This window comes from Mobula birostris, chromosome 3 (assembly GCF_030028105.1).
Source record: "Mobula birostris isolate sMobBir1 chromosome 3, sMobBir1.hap1, whole genome shotgun sequence".
Lineage (NCBI taxonomy): Eukaryota > Metazoa > Chordata > Chondrichthyes > Myliobatiformes > Myliobatidae > Mobula > Mobula birostris.
In genome coordinates this window covers 190,056,969-190,069,266 of record NC_092372.1, presented here as the reverse complement: position 1 = coordinate 190,069,266, position 12,298 = coordinate 190,056,969, and the positions used below count along the sequence as shown (strand labels likewise).

At 41.6% G+C, this 12,298-nt stretch overlaps 1 protein-coding gene across 6 annotated transcripts in view; it reads left to right on the top strand.

The window, feature by feature from the left end:
• Nucleotides 1-2,242: 2,242 nt before the first annotated feature.
• The window catches only part of abi1a (abl-interactor 1a), an 82,806-nt gene continuing 72,750 nt past the window's right edge, over nt 2,243-12,298 (top strand). For 2 of the 6 annotated variants that reach the window (XM_072253872.1, XM_072253867.1), the window contains exon 1: nt 2,246-2,449. In XM_072253872.1, the coding sequence (XP_072109973.1) occupies nt 2,333-2,449 (117 nt within the window). In that variant the 5' untranslated portion in view covers nt 2,246-2,332. Of the gene's footprint in view, nt 2,450-12,298 lie in introns of all 6 variants that reach the window. The other 4 variants (XM_072253866.1, XM_072253868.1, XM_072253871.1 and 1 more) reach the window with 4 other exon arrangements.

Sequence of the window (12,298 nt, the reverse complement as noted above, 5' to 3'; positions counted from 1 at the left end):
AGTACTTGCAGCGTTTTCCATTTTATTTTGGATTTACAGAATCAATGTTATTTTGATTTTGAAACAAGTAGTAATGTGGAATAAAAAACCAAATAAATTAATTTAAGGAACAATTCATCAATTATTTAATGGAATGCTAGAACGGACCTGATATGGTGAATGTCTTTCTACTGTTTCAATAAATATTCAGACTGCAAATTTACCCACAGGTGATGTAAATTGGAGTGGTGAGGTGTGTTGTCTCTTATCCACTCTCATCCACTTTTACTTTGCACTTTTTTGTGATCGTTTGTTTAGATATTTTGTATAATGCCATGTATCAAAAATCAGTCAAATATAATCCATGTTTCATTACAGTAGTAACATATTCATGATTCAGATTACTGATTCAACTACTCAATTGTTGTATTTCAGAGAAGCAGAAAATATGTTGACTATTCAATTGTTGATCTTTTCCAACCTGACAATTCTCCTGAGTATCCGCACTTCTGAAGTTTTGGCCTCTAGCATATCCCTGACATTAATTAGTAGTCATCAATTCTGGAATGCTTTGCCTGGATGAGATTTGAAAGAGTTGTTAAAAATCATGAAGGGGAAATCAGTATCAGGTTTAATATGACCGGCATATGTCGTGAACATTAACTTAGCAGCGGTAGTACAATGCAATACATTATAATATCGGAAAAAAAGTAAATAATAAGTACTTAGTAAGTATATATATATACATATTAAATAGTTACATTACAAATACAAAAACAGAAATAATAAAAGTGAGGTAGTGTTCATGTCCATTTAAATATGTGATGGCAGAGAGGAAGAAACGGTTCCTGAATCGCTGAGTGTGTGCCTTCAGGCTTCTGTATCTCCTTCCTGATGGTAACACTGAGAAGAGGGCATGTCCTGGGTGATGAAGGTCTTTAATGATGGATGCCATCTTTCTGAATCACTGCTCCTTGAAGATGTCTTGGATACTACGTATCCAATAAAGTGGAACTTTATTTGGAACAAAAATAAACTTGTTGCACTAACTCCAGGATTTATAACTGACAAGCATTATGTTGTCAAAAAAAAAAGAACCAAAGTTAACACAAGGAAAGACCATGAGTGTTTTGGAATTTAGAACAGGATGGTGGCTGCTAATGTAATAGTAATCTGTAAAATTGAATTGGTTAATTCCTGCAATCAGAAAAACAAAAATGCAGGCCTATTGACAGTCTGAGGAAATAGGACTAGCACAGAGTGGATCGACTGAACAGCCTTAATCTATTTCAATAATTCTAGATTCTATGAATTCATCTGTAATTGAATTGCAGAACTAAGACCATAATCAAAGTCTAACTGCAGTCTCACCAAAGCTCTAAGCATTTAAATAAACAGGAATGATGGGGAGTACATAATTCAATCTGGTGGTATCTTTGAATTTTCTATCATCACATTTTTCTTCATGTATTTATCTGATTTCCTTTTTAAGGATACTTTGGTACCTGCCTCCATCACATATGCAGGCACCGCTTCCAGCTTCCAACCACATGCTGCATAAAACATGTTTTTCCTCATGCCACTTTTTATTCTTTTCTCCTTTATTTTGTACCTGTGACCTCTAGACCAAAACCTCTTCCCCAAAGTAAACACCTTCCCTTATCTGTCCCGTGCAGAAAATATACTTCCATCAAATCTGCACTCAGCCTTCTCTACATGAAAGACAGTACCAGCATCTTTAAACTACTCTTGGAACTGCAGCCCCTCATCCCAGGGGCTATCCTAATAACTCTTTTCTGGACCCTCTAATGTCCTCACATCATTGACATCCAAAATTGAACACAGTAAAGGCTCGACCAGCGTTTTTTTTTAAATCAAGGTTTAACACGACTTCCCCGCTTTGGAACTCCATCCTCTTTTGATAAAAGCTTAACCTATATATGTTTTGTACACAGGTTTCTCAACCTGCGAGTCCACTGTCAGTATATTAACACGTAACCGATCGTTTCTATCCACTGCTAATAGATCCGATCTGGTGGGTACCTCCACGCTTTTCCGATTTTGTATTAAATTTCCAAAAATCGCTCCTTGTAACGTACTGTTAGCTCCATAAGCTTTGACTGGATTCGTACGCGGGATTTTGAACTTGATACGTCAAGTGTCACTACCCCCACCCCCCACCCCCAACACGTCGCGAGCGGATTGTGACTACAACACCCAGCATGCCTTGCCAGGACGTGTCGGCGATGGCGGCTGAGAACGAGGCGCGGTCTCCCAGAGTGCCCGGCGCGGTTGGGAGGGAGTGAATCGGGCGGTCGGGAGCGGTTAATAAAGCGATGCAGAAAGATGTAAGATGGCAGAGCTGCAGATGTTACTCGAGGAGGAAATCCCCGCCGGCAAGAGGGCGCTGATAGAGAGTTACCAGAACCTGGGTCGCGTGGCTGATTACTGCGAGACCAACTATGTCGAGGTAAGGGCTGGCGACGGGATGGGGAGCGGGGGGGGGGGGGGAAACGGGGAGCGGAGAGGAGAGGGCAGAGCGGCGGCGGCGGCGCCGCCAGCCCGCAACCCCGACGTGGGCCCGCTCACACACCATCCCGGCCGGCCTACGCCCGCACCCTGCTACTCCGGGTTGGGCGCTCGCTTGCCTCGGCCAGCCTCGCAGCTGTCGGCTCGGTCCCCGTTTCGAGGCGGAGGCAACGCAGGGTGCGCGGTTTAAAGTCACTTTAGGAGGGAGTCGGTTGTGCCCGTTCCGCAGGATTTAACAGCCCAGTTCCACTCCTGCCCCCCGGAGGGTGTGCCGATCTGTGTGACTCATATGTGAGCACTCATTCCCCGGGCAGTCGGTTGTGCTGGCTCGCCTAATTTCTCTTACCGCTGCTTCCATTCTTCGCTGTGGAGGCGCTTGCTCTACAGTTTTGGAATTTTATTCAATGCTTTTGTTCTTAGAAGTGCTCTTCCTCACTGCTTTGTACTTATCCAATGTCCATCTTTTGGGGGCTAATGCAGCGGCGGAAACTAATCTTCGATCTAGTGTGCTTGTATATTGCAAGTTATAGTGTGTTCTAAAAGGTGTGACGTTGATTTTTATGTGCAGAATTGTGTTTGGATCTTTTGGGTGCGAAACATTTCCCGTGTCTGAGTTTGCCGCTGCTGACGAAAACTTAGCTGGAGTCTAGTTTCGTGTTAACTTTCTGAGTAGATCTAATGTCGTTTAAGGCTTGGCTCTCCTTTTCCTCAGCGGAACTGACATTTCTACCCGTTTTTAATCTTCTCCCTCTCCCCACCCCACCCCTGCCAATCGCCACCCATCCATCCGCATTCCTCAGCGGTGTTCTAGTAGTTTGGACGGAGCGGCTAACTTTGGTTTCACCCCAGTAACCGGATAAGATGCCTACCTCCACCCGGAGTTAGTTAGATACACTGAATAAGCGGTTGATAAGATTCTTTCTGTTTTTTTTGCAAACGGAAATGTGGCAACTAAATAGAGAAAACTGCAATACGTAGTCTGACTTGTCAACTGTAGTTGGTTTGAAGTTTAGAGCCACAGTAGATGTTTGTAAAATTATTCGAGCACTTTGTAAATGAGTTTTGTAAATTTGCTGTTTCGATTAAATACAGAAATGTATTAAACTTTCACTTTTTAATTAGCCTGGATATACTTTTTTGTTTGAAGTAATTTTCTTTTTCAGTCGTGTGCTCAACATAGTGAGGTACAGTAATAGACAAGTTAAATAGTGCTTTAAAATTTGAAGTGTTAACTTATGTCCTACTGAAGACGACCTCCTTGCCTACACTCAAAGAAAATATTGCAGAATTTAACTGCCTTTTTTTAAGCTTAAAATGATTGTTCTGATGTCTCCAAGAAGGATTTCCTGATCAACTGCCAGGGTTTAGATGGTAACGCTTGTATTGGAATCAACAGGTTTACTGTATATTTAAATCAGCTTGGAGATCTGAGTACAGATCTGGCTTGATACAGAATTTAGAAACCAGATGGCTCAAGGATGAGCTTGCATGGAGACATCCCAGGAACTAAAGACAGCACATTGAAGGCTAAAGACTATAAAGGTAGTGGATTAATGTAGAGTTAATGGCAGATTATGCCGGGGTGGTAGTGGGGATAAGCTTCCACTACCTATTAAGTGCTCCAGTGGTGTGCATTTCAAATAGCCTCTGACAAACAAGATATATGGGCTTGTCTGTTATGCATGGTGGAACAGTTTCTACTGACAGGAAAAAGGGCAAAGAAGGGTTACCAGTCGTGGTTGGCAGCTCATCTAGGAGAAGGAAAACCATCAAATCTCCACTGCCTTTCAGCTATATCCACTCACGAGGTGGGCTTTGGGAATAAATTCTGAAGCAAAGTCTAGAGCTGGAATCCTTAAGGCAGTTATATGTTCAGTTTAACACTGTCTGGCAACTCCTGCAATGCTGCTAGTGCCAAACTGTAATGGTCTCTGCCATTCCTTTGGACAGCTAGAACACAGTATCTATGGTTGACTCTGACCAATGGAGGACGTCAGTAGCAGATTAGAAATAACCAGAGCTGAGAGTTTAGCTGATAGCTGAGTAGATATGGTTGAGAAAAGAGGCAAAAGAGATTTGAATGTGCTCAGAGGAACATGGAGACTGGGCAAGAGAGCTCTTATAGAATATCATTAGCATCTTATTAAGAGCTTGAATAGTTGGGTAAGACTGACAATGAAGAAACTGGATGTTATTGTGCATGGTAGAGAGTTGGCAATAGCTCAGGCTCTGGTGGCATGCAAGTTTGCAGGCACCTGGTTCAGTTCTAATTGGTGGTGAAGGTATGAGCATGATTGTAGGGACTGAAGATTGATTTCAGTCTGGAAAGTGTTACATTGGTAGGAACTTTATTTGGAGTTTGAGGAGATTGGTGTATCACCAAAGACTCATGCAAATTTCTACAGGGTAAAGTGGAGAGAGTATACCTATCAGTTGTATGGGTGCTGCAATGCACATGATCAAATAAGGTTGTAGGTTCAGCCCACACCATCAACCTGCCCCCCCCACCCCCCACCATGGAGGACTTCTTCAAGAGGCGTGCCTCAAGAGACGACATCCATTATTACAGAGCCTTACCGTCTAGGGCATGTCCATTTCCCATTACCACCATTGGGGAGGATGTACTGTAGTCTTCCCCTCCGCCATCAGATTTCTGAATGGTCCACAAACACTACCTCGCTTTTCCTGTTTTGAACTTTGTTTACTTTATATTATTATAACTTGTAATCTTTTGTTGAGTTTTACTGTTGCTATAAAATAAAATATGAATCACAGTATATCAGTGATAATGTGATTCTGAAACTGACTTGTTCAGGGCTGTACTTGGGAAACTGCCTAACATCCTCAGGACTGAAAGGGTTAAGAGAGGGTCATTGTGTGTATTGGACATTGATCTCCTGGTTTTGGACTTGTGGTTACATGGAGGGGCAAAGTAGCTGTCGTCAGATGCCTGGACTCTGCAGGTAATAAATGTAAAGAGTAATTTCAGCAGGTTATTTACATATTCAGCAGGTCAGAGGAGAGCTACAAATGGGTGGATATATTGGCTGCAAGATGTTTGAAGGGAATGGGGTAATTGATAATGTCAATTAAATACATAGATATCTGCTTTTGCACAGAATTGCAATAACCAAAACTGAAAAAAAGCTAGATTACTAATATTGTAAGAATGAAATGAAGTGACAATGGTGAATCATAGAGAATGCCAAGTATGGTCTTGCTTTGGGTTGGTTTTTGTGATGGCTCTGGTCAAAATGTGGTTTGGAGTGATTCACTTGTGGAAAAGATAAGCATAGATTTGGTAGCCATGGTTGTTTTTCCTTTATAATGCCAGAATGCAATGTGTAATGTATTTCTAACTAGAAAACTGTTTTCTAATAAATTGACACAAATTTAGTTTTACTTTATCGATATAGCATTCTTTACCAATTGCAATAGTGACACTTTATCACTCCAAACACTAATATTGACTCTATTTCATTCTTCATGGTTCCACATGGTAGGCTTATTCAGAAAGTCAGAAGGCATGGGATCCAGGGAAGTTTGGCCAGGTGGATTCAGAATTGGCTTGCCTGCAGAAGGCAGAGGGTTGTGGTGGAGGGAGTACATTCAGATTAGAGGATTGTGACTAGTGGTGTCCCACAAGGATCTGTTCTGGGACCTCTACTTTTCGTGATTTTTATTAACGACCTGGATGTGGGGGTAGAAGGGTGGGTTGGCAAGTTTGCAGACAACACAAAGGTTGGTGGTGTTGTAGATTGTGTAGAGGATTGTCAAAGATTACAGAAAGACATTGATAGGATGCAGAAGTGGGCTGAGAAGTGGCAGATGGAGTTCAGCCTGGAGAAGTGTGAGGTGGTACACTTTGGAAGGACAAACTCCAAGGAAGAGTACAAAGTAAATGGCAGGATACTTGGTAGTGTGGAGGAGCAGAGGGATCTGGGGGTACATGTCCACAGATCCCTGAAAGTTGCCTCACAGGTGGATAGGGTAGTTAAGAAAGCTTATGGGGCGTTAGCTTTCATAAGTCGAGGGATAGAGTTTAAGAGTTGCGATGTAATGATGCAGCTCTATAAAACTCTGGTTAGGCCACACTTGGAGTACTGTATCCAGTTCTGGTCACCTCACTATAAGAAGGATGTGGAAACATTGGAAAGGGTACCGAGGAGATTTACCAGGATGCTGCCTGGTTTAGAGAGTATGCATTATGATCAGAGGTGAAGGGAGCTAGGGCTTTACTCTTTGGAGAGAAGGAGGATGAGAGGAGACATGATAGAGGTGTACAAGATAGTAAGTGGAATAGATAGAGTGGACAGCCAGTGCCTCTTCCCCAGGGCACCGCTGCTCAATACAAGAGGACATGGCTTTAAGGTAAGGGGTAGAAGTTCAAGGGGGATATTAGAGGAAGGTTTTTTACTCAGAGAGTGGTTGGTGCGTGGAATGCACTGCCTGAGTCAGTGGTGGAGGCAGATACACTAGTGAAGTTTAAGAGACTACTAGACAGGTATATGGAGGAATTTAAGGTGGGGGCTTATATGGGAAGAAGGGTTTGAGGGTCGGCACAGCGTTGTGGGCTGAAGTGCCTGTACTGTGCTGTACTGTTCTATGCTCTATGTTCTATGTTCATTTTTACAATAATTGTAATCTCGCTTTATATTCAGTTTTGGTTATTGCAATTCTGTGCAAAGGCAGATATCTATGTATTTAAGTGACAGTCATTTTCTTTCATTTGCTCTCTGAACTAGACAAACTTTCGTATTCTGGAGTACGAGCTGTCGATATAGGTCTCCTGGTGGGATCCTTGGCATTGATCCCCAGCTCTCGATGCATATTCCAAGCTTGATGTTGTGCCACTAAGCTTATTTAATCTTGAGAGATCCAAACGTAGATGTGATTATTATTTTTCTCATTTGATTTGCAAATTCTTAAGTGTACACTTTGAATGTGGTATTTTAGAAATATGAAGCATGTTGATATTTTTGAACAGTAGGTAGACTTGGAGTACAGAGATAAGCCATGTGGTATATTATGTCTATGCCAACTCAAGATGTAAGCAGTCTCACTCATTTATTTTTACCAAGCCATGGGATCAACTGTGGTTCATAGAACATGTTGTACTGACTTTTTAACCTACTCCATCTAGCCTTTCCCTCCCACATCGTTCTCTATATTTTTTCTCTCTCTCATTTATTTATATTTATATATGTGTATCTATATAAATATATATTAATATAATATACTCATACACACCGTTGACTTTCCTCTAATCACCTTAAAAGTATGTCCTCTTGTAATTGCCATTTCTGCCATGGGGGTGGGGGGAGAGGTGCTGGCTGCCCACTGTGCCTCTTATCAACTTCACCTATATCTAGTCTTCTCTTATCCTCCTTTGCACTGAAGAGAAAAGCCCTAGCTTACTCATCATTTCCTCATAAGAAATGTTCTCTCATCCAGGTGGCATCTTGGTAAATCTCCTTTGCACTCTCTAGTTTCCATATCCTTATAATGGAGCGAAAAGAACTAAACACAATCCACTGAGTGTGGTCAAATCAGAGTTTTGTAGACCTGCAACATTACCTGACAAATCTTGAACTCAATCCCTCCACTAATGAAGGCCAACACAACATATGCTGCCTTATCCACCCTGTCAATTTGCATAGCAACTTTAAAGGATCATGGATATGGACCCCAATTTCCCTCTGTTCCTTCGTATTAAGACGGCTGCCATTACCTTTGTGCCCTGCTTTTAGATTCAATCTTCCAGAGTGTATCAATTCATACTCTTCTGGATTGAGCTCAATCTGCTACTTCTGCATCCTCTTTGTCCTGTTGTAATTTCGGATGACCTCTGCTATGCACAACACTTACCTTCGTGTAATTGGTAAACCTGCTAACCCATCCTTTCACCTCCTCATCCAAGTCATTTATAAAAATCACAAAGTGCAAGGGTCCCGGAACTAACCTCTGCTGAGCACCACTAGTCACGGGCCTCCAGGCAGAATACTTTCCATCTACGACCACCCTCTGCAAGCCAATTCTGAATCATCCTTTTCCCTGGATCCCATGCCTCTTGACTTTCTGAATGAACCATGGTGAGCCTTGCTAAAATCTATATCCACCACATTCAAAGTAAATTTATTTTAAAAACTACTTATCGGACACCATATATAGCCCAGAGATACATTTTTGGTGGACATTCACAGTAAGTACAAGAAACATAGTAGAATCAATGAAATCACAGTCAAGAGAAAATCTGCAGATGCTGGAAATCTGAGCAGCAACACAAAATGTTGGAGGAACTCGGCAGGCCAGGCAGCATCTGTGGAAAAAAAAAGCACAGTTGACGTTTCGGGCTGAAATCCTTCGGCAGGACTGGACAAAAAAAGCGGAGGAGTAGATTTGAACGGTGGGGGAGGGGAGAAAGAAACGCCAGGTGGTGGGAGAGATGAAGGAAAGGGCTAGGATGTTGATGGGTGAAAGAGACAAGGCCATGGAAGAAAAGGTGGGGTGGGGGGGGAGGTGCAGCAGAGGGAAGTGATGGGCGGGCAAGGAAATGACCTGAGAGAGGGACAAGGGGATGGGAAATGATGAAAGGGGGGGGGGGTGGGGAGACATTACTGGAAGCCAGAAATTGATCATCATCAGGTTGGAGACTACTCAAACAGAATATGAGGTGTTGTTCCTCCAACCTAAGTGTGGTCTTATCCCGACAGTGGAGGAGGCCATGGATGGACCTAACGGAATGGGAAAAGGAAGTAAAAAGGGTGGCCACTGGGAGATCCTGCTTGGTCTGGTGGACAATGAACGAAAGACCACACCCAACAAAATGAACAACCAATGTGCAAAAGACAACAAACTGCAAATACAAAAAGAAAGAAAAAACAAATACACAATAAATATCAAGAACATGAAATGAAGAGTTATTGAAAATGAGTCCTTAGTGTGTGACAACAGTTCAATGATGGGACAAGTGAAATTGAGTGAAGTTATCTCCTCTGGTTCAAGAGCCTGATGGCTGAGGTGGAATAACTGTTTCTGAAACTGGTACCGTGGGTCCAAAGGCTCCTTTATCTCCTTCCTAATGGCAGCAGTGAGCAGGGGTGGTGGGGGTCTCTGATAATGGATTCTGCTTTCTTGCGACAACACTATCTAGATGTATTCATTAGTGGGGAGGGCTTTACTCATGATGGACTGGCTGTATCCACTACCTATTGTAGGATTTTCCATTCAAGGGCATTGGTGTTTCCATACCAGACTGTGATGCAACCAGTCGATATACTCTCCGTCGTACATCTATAGAAATTTGCCAATTTTTGGACACGTCGAATTTTCGCAAAATTCTAAGAAAGTAGAGGAGTTGCCATGCCTTCTTCGTAATGTCACTTAGTTGCTGGGTGCAGAATAGATCTTAAATGATAACACCAAGTTGCTGACCCGCTCCACCTCTAATCCCCTGATGAGGATGGGCTCATGGACCTCCGATTTCCTTCCCCTGAAGTCTATAATTAGCTCCTTGGTCTTGCTGACATTGTTCCTGAGCTGCAGAGCTGGACTTGGTACCAGAGACCTCTTCCCTGACTGTTCGTTTCTCCTCTCCTCCCCCTCCCACCACCAGTATTTTGAATTTCTTTTTAAAGGGAATGGCCACAGCGGTACCCTGCTTTGTCTGTCTATTCTCTTTTTCCTCTCTTGACAGTCCCAATTACCTACCTCCTGCAACTCAGATGTGACTGCTTCCCTGTAGCTCCCATTTATTAGCTGCTCATTCTTCAGAATGTTTTTTTACCCTTGTGAATATAATGCCAAATTGCCATTTAGTGTCAGCTTTGTTCTTGTAATTTGTCTATTTGTTACTAAAACATATTTTTCTTTCCAAATCTTGTCACTTCTCATACAGTCACAAAATTGTTGTGTAATCTCACCTGTTAATAATTTAGTCCAAAAGACTTCTAATTACCTTAATTTAAATGTGCTGTTTTTACTTTGTGTACCTTTTTTGAGCAGGTTCAGATTGTTTTCCCTCTATTTTTACTTCGTGTTACAAATAGGAGCTAGATTTTGCCAAATAGAGCTCTGAGTGCTCCTGATGGTCATTTCGTTCCTGGAATCATTCTCATGAACCTCCTGGATGCCCTCCAATGCCAGCACATCTTTTCTTAGATAAGGAGCCAAAATCTGCTCACAATATTGCTCACTGCTCACATACTGACCCATGCCTTATAAAGCCTCAGCATCACATCCTTGCTTTATGTCCTAGCCCTCTTGAAATGAATGCTAAAATTGCATTTGCTTCCCTTACCACCTGCAAGTTAAATTTGAGGGAAACCTGCATGAGCATTCCAAAGTTTCTTTGCATCTCTGATTTTAAAAAAAAAAAAAAAAAAAAAAATTCTCCCCATTTAGTTGTCCCTCACTGTACAGGTTTGTAATCCTGAGGCAATGTGTTGAACTTTGATGTATTTTAAATATCCTTACTTATAGAACCAATAATGTGAATACTGCTGCAAAGGCAACCAGATTAGTGTATTGTGGTAAATGTAGTTATGCTCAACTCTTTGGATGTAGGTTGTCTTACTATTTGATTACTTGTGGACCAGCAAACTCAATTATGATAAATATGCAAGGGAATTAGCACCTCTGAAATCTATTCTTATACCAGCAACTCATTTTTCAAAATACATTTTCCTCTTCTGAAGAGGATTATTTTACATTTTCACGTGTTCACTACTCCTTTTGAGCTCTTTGATGTCTACTTGGTGATATAAAACTGGGGAAGTTAGCTCAAAGCTGGTAAATGAAGTAGTTTCCTCATTTATAATTATTGATCTACCAAATCCGAAGCGGTTATCTTTGTTATATTTATTCATTATATTTTCTCCATTTTAATTTGCATGCTGGTGTACACTTCCCAATTGCATCAACCCTATTCTTGTGTAGCATCTATAGTATATGAAATGTATTTTGAACAGAAGTGTACCAAATCTACTGGTGCCTCTTTATCCAGCTTGCTGGTTTCATGTCCTAATAGAATTTTCTTTCAGAATATACCCATGACAAAGCGGTTATTTGTGCAACCTTTTAAAACTAAGTTTTCAATTCCTTTTTGGTGAAGAGGAATCACCTTGAGTTGTCATCTGACCACATGCCTAAATAGTGACATTTAGCATCTACCAGCATTGTATAGATTTTCTCTAACTAGCTCTATTAAATTAGATATGCCATTTGCTGTTTACACATTTATTAGTAGGCTAAGTATTCTTTTGTCCTGTTATTAGACTAAACCAAGTAGCCGAGAAAATCTAGGTCTTGAATGTAATGTAGGCAGCATGGAAATGGGCCTTTTAGCCCAGTTTGCCCATGCTGACTCTTGGTGCCCATAGCCCTCTAAATCTCTCCTTGCCATGTACTTATCTAGATGGCTTTTGTCTTGCTGAAATACTTCCCTCAACCATTATTTCTGGCAACTAATTCCTAATACACCTCAGCGATTGCATGAAGTGCCTCTGATGTCTATTTTGTATCTCTTGTCTCTGATTTTGACCTGCGCCTTGTTTTTAGTGCCTTCACCCTGGAGGAGAAGAACCATTCTTTCACCCTGTCTGTGGCCCTCATGATACTGTATATATCCATCAGTCTTTCCTCAATCTCTTGTATTCCAGGGAATAAAGTGCTGAGTTTAACATTTGTCTTTAACTATTCTGTTTTGTGCATTAATGTTATGGATCTGTGCTTGAATAGTACGCTGCAAGAGTTTTCAATTATGAATTTTCCTTTGATTACTTGGATATCT